Source organism: Anoplopoma fimbria, chromosome 15 (assembly GCF_027596085.1).
Source record: "Anoplopoma fimbria isolate UVic2021 breed Golden Eagle Sablefish chromosome 15, Afim_UVic_2022, whole genome shotgun sequence".
In the NCBI taxonomy this organism is placed as follows: domain Eukaryota; kingdom Metazoa; phylum Chordata; class Actinopteri; order Perciformes; family Anoplopomatidae; genus Anoplopoma; species Anoplopoma fimbria.
The window spans coordinates 7,899,293-7,919,559 of NC_072463.1; the positions used below are offsets into that span (position 1 = coordinate 7,899,293).

The following is a 20,267-nucleotide window of genomic DNA, read 5'->3' on the forward strand; positions in this document are numbered from 1 at the left end:
GTGTGTGTGTGTGTGTGTGTGTGTGTGTGTGTGTGTGTGTGTGTGTGTGTGTGTGTGTTTATATGTGTATTGAAAACTACACCCTTAAGAGAGATAGAGAGTGAATGCTTTTTTGAAAGTTTGCCAAGAGATAAAATGACATTTACGGATCAGAACTTCACACGTCTCCCATTCTTGAACATCAGGCAGCCTGTCCTTTCCTTGGGACCAATCTGTCACCTAAACTGGGCCCCTGAGCTTGAAAAAAAAACAAAAAAAACATGCAGATGGAAATTGTGTTCTCTAAAAGTAGCACCAGCTTTTTCCATCTCAGTGAAAAGCAAGAGTAGTTTTGTTCCCGCAAAAAAAAAAAAAAAAGAGGCCATTTCAGAAAAGTTTCTTTCTTTTCAACTGTACATTTTTTTCAGGGAATATCATCCTACCGTGCACGAGCTTTGTCATATTCACCCTGCTTCACATTCAGAGTTTGGCACTTTCACACTAGTCGTCTTCCATCCTCCACCACTTGGCTTAAGAAGCACCTTATAGTGTACTCTCCTCCGATTTTCCCAGCAGCAACCATGACATCCAAACCCCACTTCTCCAACCCTTAGGCTACTACAACCACTTATTTACAGAAGCATGGGTAAATCGTCCCACATAGGAGTTTAATGGTAGTAAGACCGATACAGGGCCCTTTTCAGAGGGTTTGAAAGGTTTTGAATAAAATATGAGAACACCTCCACTACTTCATTTTTGTTTGGGAATAAAACATGGAGTGATTGGAGAGCTACAGGGAGCATTATCCACCATTTTCATCTCCAGAGGTGGGGTTGTGTAAGATGCTACATATAAAAATGAAGAATCCGAGAAGGAAAAGCATAACAGACAAATGGCCTGAAGCAACTCCACTGGCTGATCTGATGTAATTTTGGACACATTTCAAACTGATCAAGACTGCGCCTTGTTAACAGTCTCCCCTTCTTACATTTTTTTTCTATAACTCAGTGAGTATGATACAATCAAAGGCATGGCTTTCTGGTTGCAGAGTGCTTTAGAACAACAGCCCACAGACATTTGTTGCCACAGATCTCACGGTGTTTAGCGAACAAAGGTGTGGATTTATGAGATTGTATTATAGTTACTGTCTGTGTCGTAATGTTTTGGTTCTTATTTGAATTTAATTTTAGAACTTATCACTTTCGATCACCGTATCTATTTTCACATACCCTTCTGAACAAAATGTGGATTCTCTGTGCTAATCAAATATTGCCACAGCGATGCTAGCAGCTCTGTACCTGTAGGCGCTGTGTTGCTTTGAGCTAAATGGTTACATCAGCAGGTATAAGGTTAAACCATGTTCTCTCCATCTCAGTTATACATTTGTAAATTAGCACAATTAAATACAAAGTACAGCTGAGGCTGATGGGAATGCAATTAGTATTTGGCAGCAAACCAAATTCAAATGTTTATGTAAATATGCTAAAGGGATAAAAATGGGTTGGGGGGGGGGGGGCTGTTTGTATCAAACTTCATGGAAATAAATCCAATAGAAGTATATTAGATAGTTATTTCACTCAAAAATATGAATGTCAACCTCATGGCCGTGGTAAAATGAGTGTCAGGGGATCACCAAAGTCAATGGGATTCATCTTCTGGGGAACATGAATGTTTGGACAAATTGTCATGGCAATCCATCCAATATTGATTGTGATTTTTCAGTCTGGATCAAAGTAGTCATGGGCAGACGGATGGACATTGCCGTCCCTAAAGCCAAGCTGCCCCAAGTTAACATGCATGTGAGTGACCTAGAAGATCAATCAGCTGATCAATTTATCATCAGCCAAAAGTAGGAAGTCTGCTTAGATTTACCGAAGTTTTGAGTCTTTCTCTGAAGTAGTTGTAAAATGTTACAGACCATGCAGAAGTTTTTTTTAATTATTATTATTAATGCCAAAACACAACTGCAGATAACGATGTCATTCATCAATCCCTCAATCATGATGGAGAATTTCTGCCTAAGTGATCTTCCAGCGGTCGGGTTTCACAAGCCAGCGAGAAGGTGGCAGCCGACTAAAAATAGCCCTGCAGCATAGTCTCATAAATGGGCAAAGGAGAAACAGTAAAAGGGGAACGAAAAGAAAAACACGCACACGGCCAAGTGGTGATTTCATTTCCCTACCTGTCATAACGCGGCTAAATAACTCTCGTCGGGGTATTACAGGCGCTGGGCTCGCCGGCTCTGAACAGCAATCCCATGCAGGTGGGAAATGAGTCGGAGGAAAAGAGAGGGAAGGAAAGCGATAAGAGGTAGAGAGAGAGAAAAAAGAAAGATAGAGGGTGAGAGAAACAAAAATGGAGAGTAGGGGAGACCGGTAGACCAAGAAGTGGAGGCGGAGGAGGGGAGAGGAAGTGAGAAAAGGGCACCAAAAAAAAAAAAAAAGGGAAAAAAAGAAAGGCGTGAGGAAATATGGACGGGCACAGGAGAGAGGACAAGTGTTAATGAGAAAAAGAAGGATGGAAATGGGACAAGGATAGAAATGGCTGAAGGAACAGGAGGCGGTCCTGCTGGGTGTGCTCTTTGATGAGCGCACGCACACACACACACACACACATATGTACACGCACGCACGCACACACACACACACACACACACACACACTGCATCCCAGTGAGGAAGACTCTGGCAGATGGAATCACACACTCCTATAACTCTGTAACTGTCCTGAAACACACAGAGGTGACAGTTGACTTTCTGAAGCGAGAGTTCTCTGGGCAAGGTTACTTCCTCAGCAAGTTTACTCTCCTTTTTTTTTTCTCCCTCTCTCTCTCTCTCTCTCCCCCTCTCTCACACCCACACTACACACACACACACACACACACACACACACACACACACACACAAAAAGACAGAGAAACCGAAAGAAATAGAAATACTCTTTTAGTGATTGCAATCTGCACCATATTGCACAGTGTGTGACAAACTGCAGTGGTTTTCTGCCAAGGGAAAGATAGAGACAGTGTGAGAGAGAGTGGGAGAAAGAGAGGTGAAAAATAAAAAGGTGTGGGAGGGGATACAGGAGAGAAAGAGAGAGAGAGAGAGAGAGAGAGGACAGAGATACAGCACAGGGAGAGACAATGACCAGGAGGGGAGGAAAAATTAGTTTTTTTGCATTTGCGTCAGATCAGAGCCGTGACAGGACAGTGTTTGCTAATCAATGACAGCATTAGACTGTCGTTAAAATCTGTGCACATAATGAACAGTGCAGATTTTTTTTTTTTAAATACTTAAAGGCCTTCCAGCCAGGATGAGAGTGCATGATCTGAGTATATTTAAGCTTCAAGGACACTTGATTGAAGTCATAAAAATGAAAGATGACTCGTTGGAACGGAGTCACTGCAGAATCTCTCTCCCTCTCCCTCTTTCCCCCTGCGGACGCTTTATCCTGCCAAAACAGTGCCTTCGTCCCCTAACCTACAGAGGTAGAGGCAGGGATAATTGAAAAAGTTCTCGCGACGGGACTTCGGTAAAAGCAGATAAAGGGGGGAGAAGCTGGATGTTAGCCGCACAACAAATATAGCAGAAGAATGTGTGCGTTTGGTCGGTGAGAGTGCTTTTGCAGGGAGACGGAGGAGGAGGAGACGGAGGAAGAGAGACGGTTTCTGTCCTGAGTGAAAGACTGAGAGAAAAAGAAAGAAAGAAGAGAGTTAGCAGTAAATGGAGAGTTTGTGTGTGGTGACTGTGCAGGGAGGCAGAGGACCAAAGATTGAGAGCTTTGTCTTATCTACTTTAGCCATCGCTACTGTCCACTGGCTCTGAGGATAATACCCACTTATGCAAATACATCCACATCTCTACTCCCCTGACACTGTGGAAGCTTGAACAACATTTTAACTGAGTGTGTTTTCGTGTGTGGGCTTGTGTGTAAATATCTCTACGTCTGTGTGCGCTCGAGTCAATGCAACCCCCAGGTCCATGTGTGTGTAGTTGTGTGTGTGTGCAGGAAAGTGCTGTGCCAAGAAAAGACACCAGCATCCCCACTCTCTCTCTCTCTCTCTCTCTCTCCCTCTCTCCCTCTGCCCATCACTCCAGCCATCCATCCACCCATTGCTCCCCTTCATCCCTCACTCCCTCACTCCCTCTCCATCTCCCTGCAGACATCCCGCTTCCCCGTCCCCCTTCTTTTCCCCCCTCCATCTTTCTCCCCCCCCCAACCTGGCTGCCCTCTTCTCCCACCCTCATCTCCCCTTCCCTCCTTCTGCCGCTGCTGCCTTTTGTCTTTTCACGGCCACCCCGAATGGCTTCAGATCAATCAAAGGCACTCAACGGAGTTTGTTAGCGAGCCACCGTCGTGAGCGAATGAAGCCATGCACCCAGGGGTCTGCCGCCCTCATAATTAAATAGCTGGAGGACTGAATGCTTTCCTCCCGAGGACCTCGTGCACTCTCCGCTGACAATCTACCTCGGAGCGATTTGTGCCGCTGCAAAAACTAATCACTTAGGCTCGTGCAATCTCAGGCATGCTGCAGAGAGACAACCAGCAATATTGTTTGGTTTGGGGGAAATATCCACTGTTAATAAATGCTCTTGGAGAAGCAGCTGATGCTGATTTGAAAGCAGGGTTAACCCACTGGTAGGCCTGGACAATGGAGGTATAGGCATGCTGATGAAATGTAACAGTCGACGGGTCTGTCAATCACAAGCTGATTTACGTGAAGCAGGAAAATAAGTTGTGTGTGCCGCGATCAATATCTCATCCTTTAAGTGCCAGAAAGGAATTACAACTGAGAGCAGCACTCCTTATAGTGTACAGTTTGACCTGTACAGTACCACAATGCAGACCTCAATTGGATTATTAAATGCAAATTACATTTTTAATCCTTTGTGATATATATTAAGGGTTTTGATTTCAACAATTTTAAATAAGATATACACTTAGAAATAAATTAAAGCTCTGACAAAAAACTTCCATGACAATCGTGAAAAACCCTCTTTTAGCTCATTGTTTTGGCTTTTCAGACCGAACTAAAACAGTCAACTAAAGGTCTGATAAACCAACTGTACACTAGTTGTCCAGCACCCACGAGCAGACAGACAAAGTTGGAAACTAGCTGGTAAACATCAAGCATCTACAGAGACACATAGTTGTCTCAGGAAATGGGGATGACCAAAGACAGAGCAATACGAAGAGTGAATATTGGACTTTCAAAAAAAAAAAAAAAAACACAAGATGAACGCTAATGTAGCTCAGTTTTTGCGGGAGAAATGAATGCAGCCATAAAACCTAAAAATCAACATTAACATTAAATAGAAGGATACACTAAGTGCTCGATGAATCAAAGTATTTCACCAACTTGGAACGAGCTCCAACCCCAACCTTTAGCACAACAGATGGAAGACACAACTGGAATGCACACACTTCTTAACACACCAAGCATTTTTCACATCCAACATTTTAACAAAAGACACACATGCCCAAAAAAACAGTAACATTGGCAGAGAACACCCGCTGCTGGGAAAGCCTTGGCAGTCCACCCTTAGCTCAACACTGCCGCAGTCATGACGGTCTGATTGAGACTGACAAAGAACGGAGAGAGAACTGGAACGGACCGACTGGTTTATCACGAATCCTCTAACCAAAGCTGACAAGGCTGCCAATGAATGCTGCAACTGTAATAAGCTGCCATTTTGAAAATTAGCCCTATTAAAAGTCTGGGAGTGACTGCTGCTGGAATGTCCAAAACAATGATTGCTTTGCTGACTCAAAAGCTTTGCTTTGTTTTTGCCAAAAAGAAACAAACAAACAAACCAAAAAAGAAATCACACCATAACTGGTCAACCATGTACACTAGTGGCGGGAGGAGAAGAAGTCTCCCAGTTGGGTTACATGTAAAACCAAACTATTTATTCAGTTGCAACAACAATTCAAAGCATGAAATAGCATTTTAATGCTTATCTCCTCTAATTTTTTTTCACTGCCAGCAGGAGAATTGGGATGAGTATTCAACATTTAAGCTACCTCGTCCAGAGTATTAAATGCATAATGCCTTATGTAACCACTGTTTCATAGTAATTTAGTATTTTGGTAACTTCAAGCATGCAACTGACTTACAGTGATGTTGAAAGATTTTCAATGCAGTTAGTCACCGGGACCCATTGGTGTTTATTTGTGTGGGTCCGCAATATATATATATATATTTTTTTGACATTTTTTCAAAATATATATATATATATATATTCAAATCAAATCTGTAACACTTTGTCATGGTCACATAGAAGCTTATACAACACTTTGTCATGAACAAAATAGGGTATCATCTTGTGTGAGAAATATAAACAGACAGACAAGACATGCCTATTTCAACCCGGGGCTTCCCCAGGACAATAAAAGCATCATCGGGTCAGCATCGACACTTAAGCATCAATCAGTGACAACATGAATTTATTTACCAATATGAAGTTTGCAACCTTCATTGCAGAGATGGAGTAGTGTCGATGCAGTGCGGCCATTCAGCCTCTGCTGTGATGATTGAGACTATAAAAACAAGATCCTGTCCGCACAAGACAGATGCTCATAAGATCAGAACAGGGGGACTTGTCAGTGGATCATTTTTGGACAGCAAGGTTTTTATTCTTAATTTTTATGATGATGAATGTGTTTTTCACAATGTAGCATAATCAAGAAAGAAATAGCGTGCATTCCCTGGCTGCACCCACAGTGAGTTAACCGCTTACTGCGGATATGTACCAAGCAACTTCATTTGATTTACATTTATTGATCACTAGTAATATTCCAGCATGGTGGCCCTTCTGGAAATGGACAGAAGTGTGCTTTCATTCCCTTGTACGGAGCATTTCTCTACATCGAAAAAGTACAAAGATGCATTCATTGGAGGCTGAAAAACTTTAGTTTTATACTTTCTTCACAAAACTAAAAATATTTTTAGACTACTGTGCTGAATGCCTTTTCTTGATGTAGACAGCTGGTTGAAGAAAAGTCACAGGGGTGAGACTAACAGTGCAGCAGTTCCTTTCCATGGTTCTAATGTCTGTTACAATACCACATGCTGCACGGTTACCATCTCACATGAGAAATCCCACTGTCAAAGTATAGATTTTAATCCACTAGTCTGTGACCAAAATTGAGATATCTCCTCCGTAGTTCAATTTCATACCTGACAACTCTCTCTCAGTCCACCTCACCAGCGAGCAGCCTGAAAAAAAGATATCTCCGTCCAACCATTTTGCCCCACCTGCCCTGCTTGAAAAGGACCTTTCAACCAAACCATTCCACCTGAATGCCTCAAGGGCCAGTCCACTCTGCCAGTGTGTCATGAAAAAATAAACAGCAAAAACACAGCCTGTCATAACCTCATGTTAGTCCACTCAACTGCTCATGAACTGAAAAATAAACCTAAACATTGCCACCTAGCCACTTTCCCAAAAAAAATAAAAATATATCCTGTTCTTGTCCGTTCCCTTTCCCTCAATTAAAAAAATCTTCACCGCTCTGTTTTCTTCGCCTGGGGTATTGCAGCACTTATTCATTCTGCCCAATTCTGTGCTGTTTCCTTCTGCAACAGCGTCTTTACAACACCAGAAACATAACATTCGTATCTCTGTTCCAAGATTGTATCGACTCCCCAAGAACCCAACTAAGAACTTAAGTTGGGTGGTTCAATACGGCCTCGACTGGTTTGGCATTCAGCCATAAAGATATAATGCTCTCCTTCGAGACGAAAAGAGATTTGTTACAGTCCCATGCCATTTGTCATAGGTGCCTTCTTCTTTCCAAATAGATCTTGGTCGTAGAATAAATCTCCAAAAGTGTTATAAATAATTGTAATTTTACGGTTCTTCCATTTAAGAAAAGCAGAGTGAATGGGGGGTAGGTGGAGGATATATGCACGCTGCTGACCTGAATTATAGTGAAATATTGCTCCGCTGTCTTGCGTGACTTGGCATGCGATAAGTACGACAGGGAAGCTGCTTTAGCGCTATCTGGAGGACGGTACGTCCTGAGTACGAAGGGCAATGAGGGAAGAAAATTGATCACATCCCATTTTTCTTTTTCTCCATCCAACTTTCCTTGTCCCTTCTTTTTCGCTTTGTGTCTCCACACCCTTAAGCCCTCATTTATTGTCTCCTTCCCTAATGCACCCATCCATTCCCTTCAATCCTCTCCCCCTTCAAATCTCTCTCCCTGCTCGCCTGTTTCTCTCAGTGACCCTCCATCGGTTGTATCGTGTCTGCATGTCTCCTCTAAGCCCATAAATAGTGTTTATATGTTAGCTGTTGTGCATATGAATATCAGTTTGTCTTTGTTTTTCCCCTGCACCAGCAGCCAGCCTGGGATATCACTTAGGATTTATCTGTCGTTCCGCTCTGCTCTGCTTTATGGAGGAAGCTCGAACACAGAGGTCAATAGAGAAAGATAGCGGGGGGAAGAAAGAAAGAAAAGAGAGAGAGAGAGACAGACAGAGAGAGAGCGGAAGGAAGAGAGAGAGAGAAAGACGGAACGGAAACAAGACTTCCCAATACATGACAACTGCTTATGTGTATGATGGATGCTCCCAGATACAATCTGAGTGAGCGTGGGTATCCATGCATGTGTTGGGTTGTCATGTCTGAGTGTGTGTTAGTGTGTAATTTGCCGTGTTTTGCATACAGGTTCAAGTTTGTGTGTGTGTATGTGTGTGATTGCATCTTATAGCAATATGTCTTTGTAGTATATGGCAGTTACAGGAGATCAACAGTGTTTTCCATGAGGAGTGCGTATTTCTGCATTGTCATGTGTGCATTTATCTCCATAGGAAAGTGTGTGAAGTGTTTCAGTAAAGTAAGAAAGCAGGTAGTGATGTTCTTTGGTGGCGTTGCCCATCCGTGAATAATCACCCATAAATCTAAAAATCATAGCCAAGAAGACCTTCCTTGTAACCTCAGAACTTCCCAGAGAATTGTCCCGTTTTAAAGTGTTCTTCAGTATCAAAGTTATCCAGTGATAGTTGTCAGTACATCTATAGCTATACTGCAAACAGGAACTTCTAATAACTAATTCTTCAGACATTTAATGGTGCCAGCTTCACAAAATGTAAAAAAAAAATTAAAGGCTAAAAAAGGATACCATGGCAACATCACATTTTCCTCTTGATAACATCTTCCAAATCCAATAACTGTATTATACCCGAAATTTGAGCATGATTATCTCCAAAATCAAATAAGACGAAAAAAAATAATAAGGTGGAAAAACCATTCATATTTACCAGCCAAGACAGCGTGTGGCTGGTATTATTTTCTCTTTGTGAGAGTTTTCTTGGCAAAATGTGGTCATGGAGACACCGACTGTTTCTAGTACTTTGCCAGGTATTTGTTTTATTCTCTTTATATTAAAAAGGGAAAACTACACTAGATAAGGCCTATCATCATAGTTTATGCTTACATATACAGTAAGTGATGAGTAGACATCTGGTTTATTCCTTGGTGAGGTGGTCAGCTCTGTGCTGCATCCTTCTGCACTTCACTTTTGAGAACATTTTGCCCTTATTCTATTCCACACTGTAGCCCTAGAAACCTGTTTGTTGCCCAGTCTGCATGTCTGGGATCATTGCCCCAGCGTGTTGTCGTAAAAGCCAGCATTTTCAACCGGATGGTGATTATTTCATGTCAAATCCAACGCACTGGAGTAGCGCCAAACGGGCAAAAATGGCTGCATTTCTACACATGTAACTCATGTAAACGACGTAACGATGCGTGTGCGTGCCACCGGTGCACCGGTGAGTCTCCCTACAGACAGCCTATCCTCCACGGGCAGGTGGTGTTGATGCCCATCCAGATGGGCTCTAAATCATCCCTGTTTTCTTGCCAACTCCCAACATAAATATCCCAGAAGGAACGCAGAAGTTACCACGGGGTCGACCATCTTTCAATCCCCCGTCTCTCAAATAACTTCATCTCTGACAGCTTGACACTCTGTCACATTTTCTTTGTCACCTCCAGGTCCCCTGCTTTCTCCTGCTTTTATCTCTTACTAGCTTGCTCACTTTACTTTGCTGTCTATGTCTCAGTTTTTAATCTTCTCTTTTTTTGCACCTCTCAACTTGTCGCTCACTCTGTCTCTCTAAGCCTGTTTCGTTCTGTGGCTTTCTCTCTTGCTTACTCTTCATCCTTTGTTACTTCCATTTTGTGTCTTCGCCCTTTCTGGTCATTTTCCCCCACTTTCTTTTGTCTTCACCCCCGGGTGTTTGGCTAACCTGTCGCTTTTGGCACTCGTTCAGCCGTGTCCCCCAGCCATCTGTCAGCATCTGTTTAATCTCACATCAGCACACGTCTCTCTCCCACCTTGTCTCACCTGTCTTGCCTCCTGTCTGCCTCTCTCCCGTCTGCCTGCCTTTCACCTGTGACCTATGGGAGCTTCTATAAGGCCCCTATATGTGTGTGTGTGTGTTGGCTCCAAGTCTGCCGTTATCACTGCAGCCCACCTGGCCTAGATTTCTGGTGTTCTGCCTCAGTTGCCACATTAAGTAACACAAAAACACACATTACCACACACACACACACACACACACACACACACACACACACACACACACACACAAACATCTGCTGCACAGTTGACAGCATTAGCTCTATGGAAGGGAAAGATGAGAGTAACTTTATGAGAACGTGATAAGTTTGAAAGTATGCCAACATGTGTCTTTTCATCGGTTTATGTATGTGTTTTGAATAACTTTGGATATGTGCAAGCATCAGGCAGAATGTGTGTATGTGTATGTGTGTGTGCCTTCACTTATGTGTGTGTGTGTGTGTGTGTGTGTGTGTGTGTGTGTGTGTGTGTGTGTGTGTGTGTGTGTGTGTGTGTGTGTGTGTGTGTGTGTGTAGGTGTGAGGTTGTTTTTCAATCACAGATAGCTCGAAGTTATCACTCACTAATCCTCTAATGAACCGGCACAGTTGAGATAAAGCTGCCTCCATCAAACTCCTCTATGGAAGAGAAAGCACAAGGCCCAGGCCTCCTGTCATCCCTCCCCGCATTTCCTCAAAACCTTCATTCCCTCCCACCTTCCGTCATCCCTTCTTCCATTCTTTCAACCTTCCATCATCCATTCCTTCTGTTGATCCCTTCGTCACACCAGATTCGTAGCGCCCTTCCGAGGTTGATTTCACTCTTTCGTCCTTCCTTGATCCCTCCTTACATCCCCCTGCCCACTTAACTCATTCGTTACCCAATTCTTCCCGTTATTTCTTCCTTCCCATGTTAGTTATCTGATCCTTTTCTGTCTTCATTTTTCTCTCCTTACTATCTGATCCCCCTTTTTCTTTTCCATTCCTGACCTCCTCCACTTTTTTTCCTTTCCTACCTTACTCCCTTTCTCCCTCAATGCCCCCTCCCTTCTTTCCTATCACCTATTTACTTTATTTCCTCCTTGATTCTGCCTTTCCTTGTTTGCTACCACGCAAATCATGTTCCATCCTTTTTTCCTTCCTCCCATGTGTCCTACAACTGGATTCCTCTTTTTTCCCAAATCCCTCCTTCCCTAGTTTTCCACTCCCTTAGTTCGTCCTTCCTTCACCCTACCATCATTCCCTACTACTGTATATAATTCCCCCTTTATTCATCCATTTATTTTTCCCCCATTCTGCATCAGATTTCTTCCTGTCCTTTTTTCGTTATCTCATACCCACCCGCTGGATTCCTCCTCATTCTTGTTGATCCCTCCCCCCCCAACACCCTATTCTCCCTTTTTTTCCCCTGATCCCTCCTTTTAGCATTCCCTACCAACTGATTCCCTCTTTCTTCCATGATCCCTTATTCCTTGATCCCTACATACCTCCCTCAATCCCTCCATCAACTCTCCATAATGACAACCACACCTCTCTCTCTCTCTCTCTCTCTCCCTGAAACGTGCAGCCCTACATCTCCATTCTGCCTCTACACATCACTGGTCTACTCCATTTGTCTGTATTATTTAGAAACGGGTGTGGATTCACTGGAAACATTTGTTTTACCGGAGGCTAAAACACAAGCCAAACATTAGAACACAAAATGCCATACTGAGTGGCTCAGAGAGGCCCACAATCCTTTTGGTGATACACGCTCCAATGTTTCTGCTCTGCTCAATTAATCTGGCTCAGTCAAGACCGCGCTGAACTGTCATCATAACACTAATAAAGAAAAAGCTTTGAGCTGTTTGCATTAAGTGGCCCGCTTGTCTCAAACTGTCAGTTGGCCTGCGGCTCTGGCTCGGCACAAGTTTTGTCCGACTCATTCCACTCGTTTTTCCACTGTGGTCTTGGCACAAATCCCCTCATCATCGCAGAGAAAACACTAAAGGCAGCACGGCCTTGTAAAGCCTCATTAGTCTTAATAACCTTTAGTGAGCACAGAGGCGACACTCTATGAGTGTGAATCCTATATGCAGGTATACATTGGTGTGTGGCTTGTGCTTCTCTGCATACAGTGTGAGTGCATGGAAGTGTGTGTGTGTGTGTGTGTGTGTGTGTGTGTGTGTGTGTGTGTGTGTGTGTGTGTGTGTGTGTGTGTGTGTGTGTGTGTGTGTGTGTGTGTGTGTGTGTGTGTGTGTGTGTGAGAGAGAGAGTGTGTGTGTCCTCTGAGAGCGGGGCTAGCTCGGAGCCACAATGTGTCTTATTCAGCAGGGTCCCTGGATTAAAATGTAATTTCATTCAAAGTCGCAAATTGGGTTTTTTACTGTACTAATCTTCATTTTACTAAGCAGAACGAGGTATGTCATTAAAAAAAAAGAAGGAGTGACTTAATAAAAGAATGCAGGATGGATAGATTGCAGAGGAGAAAGCAGTTCCCCATGCGAACGATAAAAGGTTATTCCAAATCAGAAACAGTAAAAAAAAAAAACGTATGAATAATACACTACATGACTGTTGAGAGTGTATTGTAGCGATTTTACTTTAGGGAGAGGGCTAATGACCACGGAATCAATATTTGCAGTGAAGGTATTCAACTAAGGCTGGGGATCAGAAGGACTCATATTGCAGCAGCACAATAAACTAAATTAATATCAACATCACTAATACAGCAGCACATGAACAGATGAAAAGGATTCAAACAAATGTGCTTTTGTATTTATAATGTGCATACATATGATCAAGGTCTGGTTAAAAAACAAAGAGGAATATGTGAAATATGAATAAAACGCTCTACTCTTTTGTAGGGAGTTCTATAAAAGAACATTAAAGTGGAACTAATGGAGCCAACTGAACTACAAAAGGTGTTCAGCATCAGACTCTGTGAAATATAGTTCTGTACATTAAATGTGCTTAATGGAATGTATGTCCAGCAAAAAAAAAAAGGAGTAGCTGGGAGTAGAAAGACAGTGACCGAGCTGCACAAGACACAGCTTCCACTGTGGAGAATGACAAATAATGAATTCACACCATACCACCCCTCTGACCTAATCACATTCAGGAATCAGCAAAACCATTTCCTTCAGCTCCCCCTGCTAATACATTTCCGGAACAGAAATCATGATCCACAAAATAATTTCTGTGATAAAATCTGTGAATCTAGAGTTGTTTGGTATACGGCTGCGCTTCAACAAAAAAAAGAAAAAAGAATAGTCTGGCTGCAATAGTAATGAACCGAGATTGCATAGATGTTCGTTTTTGCTTTTTCAATTAAATCCAGTTTGCAAATGCACAAACAAAAATTATTTCATTCTATAATGACTATGCTTCCACCAACACGTCCTGGTAGAATACCAATTTTGAAAACCCGGATCATTCATTTTCCGGGGTTAATTAAGGTTATTTCTGATTTTCTTCACTCAAACGTCAAATAATCTCAATTTCATTTTCTGTTCCTCATTCCATGAAAAGCTGCTGATGAACAAATCACCTGCCCAAATGCCCATAATGGCACTGATGGGAATTAGAAGGCTATTTCCTCTTTCCTCCCCCTCCTCCCTCTGTCCCCCTTTCCTCCCTGCCATAGATGAACGGGAGAGATTTACAGTTAGGGGTCACACACTGGTTCTAATTAGCTTAAGTAGGTTGGGAGGAATAAGCACTTCCTCTCTGAGACACATCACCAAGTCCCTCAACTCGGCCTGACTAAGCAGAGAGGGGGAAAACGCAGGCAGACAACCGACCTCTGTCTCCGTCTGTCTTTTTACCCGTCCTCCTGTCAGTCCCCGTCCTTTCGTGTCTCCGCCGGTGTCGAACTTTCCCCCAGTATTGCAGCACCGGAATATTTTGACAATAGTGAACTTGTGATTATAAGAAGAAGCACACTCCTCAAGTGCATAATGATGACAACCTGCCAGCAGAAACTTCTATCAATGCAACCTCGAAGAAATGTCGCACATGCTGTATGACGCCCCCATCGTGACATGAAACGTGAATTATGGCAAAAAAGACAAAATAATACAGAGCCAATTATAAGTTTGGCTCTGTATTATTATTATTATTATTTTTCCCTCATGCACATGCTCTTTAACCATTGAAGAAGTCTCCTTAGCCTGGGATAGAAACACTCAACAAGTACCTTTTGTGTTTTGTGGGATTTTTAAAAATTTGTGTCAAATTCACTTGACAGTTGGAGGGAGGCATAGCAAGTGTTTCCAGCTGCATGTGGAAGTATCTCTCTTTTTGTCGGAGTGTCTATCTACCTCTTTCTGGTGTCCAGAGAAGGGATCTGTTTGCCAGAAAAATCATGGTCTCAACTCCCAATGCCCTGCAGAAATATCTCCACAATTTCAATAAAAAAAAAACTCTGGGGAGAAGGCTCTCCTTCCAGAGACAAAAAAAAAAAAAAAAAAAAAAGAAAATCTATTTGGATCAATGTGTGACAGACAGATTTCTTTTGGCGGAGGCGTTTGTTTTGTCTCTGCATTTCTCCAGCCATCCTCCTCCCCCCCCCCCTCAGGAGAACTCCTCCCCCCACTGTTACTACAATGTAAATAGCCATTTTTAATTAGAATGATATCTTCTGTTTGTGCGTTTTGCTATCGGTGGAGAAACCAGTGTACTGTTCACGGTTTGTACAGGGTAACAATTTGCCTCCCTGTTGACCCAGCCCACTCGGCGCTGCCCTCTCTGTGTGTGTTCCAGAACCCGTCCCACCTCCCAACGGCCTCCTTTTAGTTTATTTCTCACATTGCTCACCATTTTTGGAGGTGCACCCTGGAGTGTTGGAGAAAGAGAATGCAATACAATTCTTCACTGGCCATGTTGTTCAAAATCAGACTGTTTGAGGGCTAAAACTAATGAATTTCTTTGCCTTTGACAACACAATTCCCTTAAAAATTGATCAACTGTTAAATAGTGAAAAATGCCCCTCACAAGGGGATGTCTTCAAATTGGAAACATTTCAAATGAACAATGTCAGGATGTGAAATAAAGTCCGGCTGCAAATTCTTAAACATTAGATTATGGAAAAAAGTTTGCCATCTTTGCTTAATAAAAAGACATCTAGCATTTTTTTATTGATTAATCAATTAATCCAGCAACAGTTTCAGATGTATATTGTTTACCAGAGCAATTCCAATGCACCACTACAAGAACAGAAAGAGAGCATTCTTTGTATTTTATCCACTATTATGCAAGAGTCTATTCAAGTGTCTTACTCCATCTGTATTTTATCGTATTTTTGGTTCCAAACGGCAGATTTTTTCGGCACTTCATTCTCCTAAAGATCCCTCCACCTTGGTCACAAACTGTAAACAGTACTATGGCTTCTTAAACCTTTTTTTAGTCCTGAGTTTCTTCCCCTTGTCTTTTACATGTGTGCTACTCTTCACCGTGCCTGTCCTGGTTCTCCCTCTAAGGCTCACCAACAGATGTTGCTGCTGCTGCCAGACACCTAGAATGTGTCACCTTCTATGAAGCACGAAAGACTAGCCTGGCACTGAGGAAAGAAAAAACACATTCCGTCCATGAAAAAAAAGCACTTTTTTGTAGCATAAACAGCAAAGCTAACCAACAAACAGGCACCTGTTTCTATGAAAACGATTGCTAAAAAAATCTCAAAAACAGAGGGGCACAGAGAAAGAGAGTGAGGGTCGTTTCTCTTTTGCCCACTGACTGCTTGGCACAGTTCTGAGGAGCTCAAAGGCCTCCCACAGCTAAAAAAAATAATAAAAAGCTCTCTCCTCCTTCCCGGCCCTTCCTCTCTCCCTTTCCTTCTGCTCTCCCCTGCTTATCTCCTTGCATTGCCGACACATTCGTCAAGTGGTGTGACTTCTCATTCATGCAAGCTTTATTGAAATCGAATAGGCAATCCATTGTTGACAAAGAGACGCGACAGGACAAAGATTTCAGACTTAAACTATAGATCTTTTCCACTCTCTCTCTCTCCATCGCTCTCCCTCCTCTCCCTTCCCTGTCTCCCTAATGCCACCTCTTAGTACAGCCTCTGTGTTAAAGTGTGTGTCTCATATGAACCTGTGTGAAAGTTGAAAACCTCTTTATGTGCCTCTCGGTGTGTGCAGAGTCATGATTGGCCCTGTGCAAGCGTGTGTGTGTGTGTGTGTGTGTGTGTGTGTGTGTGTGTGTGTGTGTGTGTGCGTGTGTGTGTGTGTGTGTGTGTGTGCAGTTGGCTGCTCGGTGGGATAGAGGCGGATATGACTGGAGCTGGATTGACTGACTGGCAAGCAGCTCGACTACTGCTGGGAATACTAACATGACACACACACACACACGCACACGCACACGCACACCACACCTCTCCGCAGCATCCCTCTATCAGTAGCTCAACTGTTTGAATGATTCACTCTGAAAGGTGCCAAAACACAGCTGTCTTCAATCATACATGCACACACTCCCTTTCCAGGTGCCCATACATACACACTCTCACTCATAGACCGTTAACACACACATACACACACATAAAAAGAGGGCTTAAAAAGAGGAGGAAAAAAAAGGCATTTTCTCTTTAAATCTCTGCTGCTGGAGGGCTCAAGTGTTCAGTCAGATACTAAGGCTGAGCTACCAGATATTAAACATGCATGTGAAGGGCCTGCAGGTTCACCAGCTAAAGCTCAACGGAGATCAATCTGAACATCAGACTTTGGTGGAAGAAGACTCTCACGGTGCAATTTAAGAGTCTGGGACACTAAATGTTTTAATCTACTCTTCAAATGATCCATATTATGTCTTACTACCATTGTTCCTAATTGTATTATTCTAATTATTCTGAAGAATAATTGATCTTTTTACCCCTGTTACAATCGTATCTTTGCACTATTCCTTTTGCCTTTAGCCTGACTTAAGAATCTGGCTGGTGAGATGAGTTTTGCTCCAGCTCAGACACCAAAATCCTTGCCACAGGCTAACGAAGGCTCACGAAGGTTCATCCGCCAGTGTCAACTCTGTGATAGAGGTCCATAAGAAAATATGTTTGGCCAGAGGTAGCAGATGATTGAAGTGCAGAACGCATAAAAAAAACAATCCCATATACCCATAATAACCTTCTGTTCCTTTTTAGAGATGACTGCTACAGGTGCATTGAACACAACACACACACACACACACACAAACAAACACTCCTCGTGCATACCTTAGTCACAAGAGGCTCTGTGTCCTCCAGGATGGAGATGAAGGGGATCTCCAGGAACGACGAGAGGAACTCCACCTGGATCAGCTCCTCCTTGGAGCGGGGGAAGGCGAGCACGGCGGACACCCCCCTGACCACCAGGTCCTGGCAGGCGCTGTGGGACAGAGACTCCGGGTCCCCTCCGGCGGGCGATCGGGCCACCATCTCCAGGCTGAGGTTGTAGGGCAGCAGAGGAGGTGTCTGGGAGGCGGTGGTGGTGGAGGTGGAGGTGGAGGTGGAGGTGGAGGAGTCTGCCCCCGCGCTCTGGTGCCGGAGGCTAGCCAGGGCGCGGTTGAGCGCGTTTTGTATCCGTGCCGGCTGGCGGGTCGGCAAGAGCGCACCGAGGCGCACGGTGTGTCCGATCCGGGCGAGGACGTGGCAGGGCTGAGGCTGAGGGTGAGGGTGAGGGTGAGGGTGAGGGAGGCAGGACTCCGGGGAGGACAGGACGGTGAAGACAAGCAGCAGCAGCAGGAGCGGTCTGGCGGAGAGGAGGAGGAGATGAGGTCTCCCGGGGGCGAGGCAGTAGGTCCAGAGTCCGGAGAGAGACACCATGCTGCAGCTCCGACAGGCGACGCAGGAGGACTGGGCTCTGCTCGGCGAGAGATGGCATAGCTCCCTCTTTCTCCCGGCTCCTCCCCCAGCGCTGCTTCCTCCGACTTGATGGTTCTTTTTTTTTTTTTTTTTTTTTTTTTTTTTTTTTTTTTTTCTTCTTCTTCTTCTCTCCTCTTCTTCGTTTGGGATCTCACCTTCTTCAAAGTTTTAATGTCAACAGTGGAAGAAAAAAAAAAAAAAAAGACGCGCCGGCTGAAGGGAAGGAGAAGATGAGCGGTCGCCCCGCTTCTGTCAGTCTCTGCTGGAGGAAGGCGCACCAGCTGTGAAGTGTGTGTGTGTGTGTGTGTGTGTGTGTGTGTGTGTGTGTGTGTGTGTGTGTGTGTGTGTGTGTGTGTGTGTGTGTGTGTGTGTGTGTGTGCGCCTGTCGGCCAATAATCTAACCTCTCAGGGAGACTGCCTCTTGTTGAATTTTAATGAAAAATTCGTCGGGCAACATTTTCCCTTTTTCGCTTCTTCCGGTCCCACAGAGAACCTGCTCTTAATGTTTTTCCATTCAGAATTGAAAAACTACTGAGCAATCAGAGACGTGTCCTTGTGAATATTGTATTACTCTCATTGCATGAAAGACAACCCAATATATAGAAATGAGTTAGTTTTCCCCTCTTTCTATTTCTGCATTTAAATCGAGAATAAACTTACTAACCTCTCTATTCTTTTACTTTACCCTGGCACACATCTATCTATCTAAAAGCACACACATTTAGAGCAGAAGAAGTAATAGTCTGCTGAAAGTTTAAAAAAAATATATACTTTTTTTTTCTTCAATAAGCTGGGGGTGGGGGAGAAAATTGGATGGCGTTATTAATGGTGGTCGTTTGTTTTGTGAGGTAATAGGAGACTTAAAAGCACCTTTGCAGCTCTGGCCACAATGTCCCTGCCAGGTTGGCCAGCACAAAGCTAATAGCTTGCTGAAATCTCCAATTTTCCTCAGAGATTTATTCCCACTTCCTTCCTGCCATCTAAGTAGAACATTATCCGTTGTGTAACCATATCTGTTCAGGACCATGGACAGCGCCAGCGCAATAAAAGAGATCTACTGTGCATGCTAATTTGGCTTCATGCAAAGGGGGACAGCACTCAGTCCTCCATCCATCCATCCATTCTGCACTCACTTCTCTTTTTTGCCTTGATCTAATTTGCAATTGTCAGAGCAGAACAGTCAGTTTATGTCCAGCAGAAATCTGTGCAGTGGCGTGTGGCCCCTTGGGGTCCAAACATTCTCTGTTTCTGATAATTTCCTATTTTATCAAGACACCGCTGATGCTTCAAATGTCTAGCATGCCGTTTCTCTGCCTCAGCTCTTCTTCTTCTTCTTCTTCTTTCTCGCTCTCTGCGGATTTGGCATGGTGTGAAGCTGCAGGGCTATTTCAGCGTGAGGTCTGACACGAAAAAAGGCTTCTCTGACGTACCTGCAGATAAAGCTATCACTGCCTCTCTGTGCCTCACACACACCCGTTCCCAGGGATCAACAAGTCATTTCACAGCCTGCTGGGTGACCTGGTGTGATACTGGTACGGTTTACTGACAAATCTGAGGGTTTTCTTACCTTTCCTATTTCTCCTCATGCTCGAGTTGCTCCGTATAGAGAAGGATGAAAAAGCAACACTTTGGGCTTTGTTCTGCTGCAGAAACCAGCAACGTTAAACTTGCATGGCTTCCTCACACATTCTCCCTTAGGCACCTGTTGTTTCCAAATGTATTTCTCTCTTCATATGTTGTACACTGGGATGGTTGTTGGGTCAAGTAAAGTTCATCTAAAAGATGCCTTACATAAAATGTGCAAATGGTTAAATATAACAGGCTGCTAAGCCATTTTCTATATCCAAGATGTCAAATTGTATCCACAAAGACCGGAAAATACCAATAATCAAATGATAGTGGAACAGTTTTTCTTCTCACCTTCTTAGGTGTCATATTATATTCATATCTTTACCTACCATATTATTTGAAGGCGCATCAAAAGAAATGAAGGGCTCACATTTACTCTTTTGGCTGTATGTCAAAAACAAGATTATATATTATGCTGAATGCAGTCTTTATCTCTTTAAATGCAGTGGATTAAACATCAACAACAACAACTACTACTTCTACTACTGCGATTCAGCATTAC

General features: G+C 43.4%; 1 protein-coding gene across 1 annotated transcript in view; it reads right to left on the bottom strand.

Moving 5' to 3' along the window:
- The window catches only part of LOC129103632 (glutamate receptor ionotropic, NMDA 3B-like), a 65,358-nt gene extending 47,261 nt beyond the window's left edge, over positions 1 to 18,097 (bottom strand). The window contains 1 exon segment of the mRNA XM_054614197.1: positions 17,510 to 18,097. Within this exon segment, the coding sequence (XP_054470172.1) occupies positions 17,510 to 18,097 (588 nt within the window).
- Between the last annotated feature and the right edge of the window lie 2,170 nt (positions 18,098 to 20,267).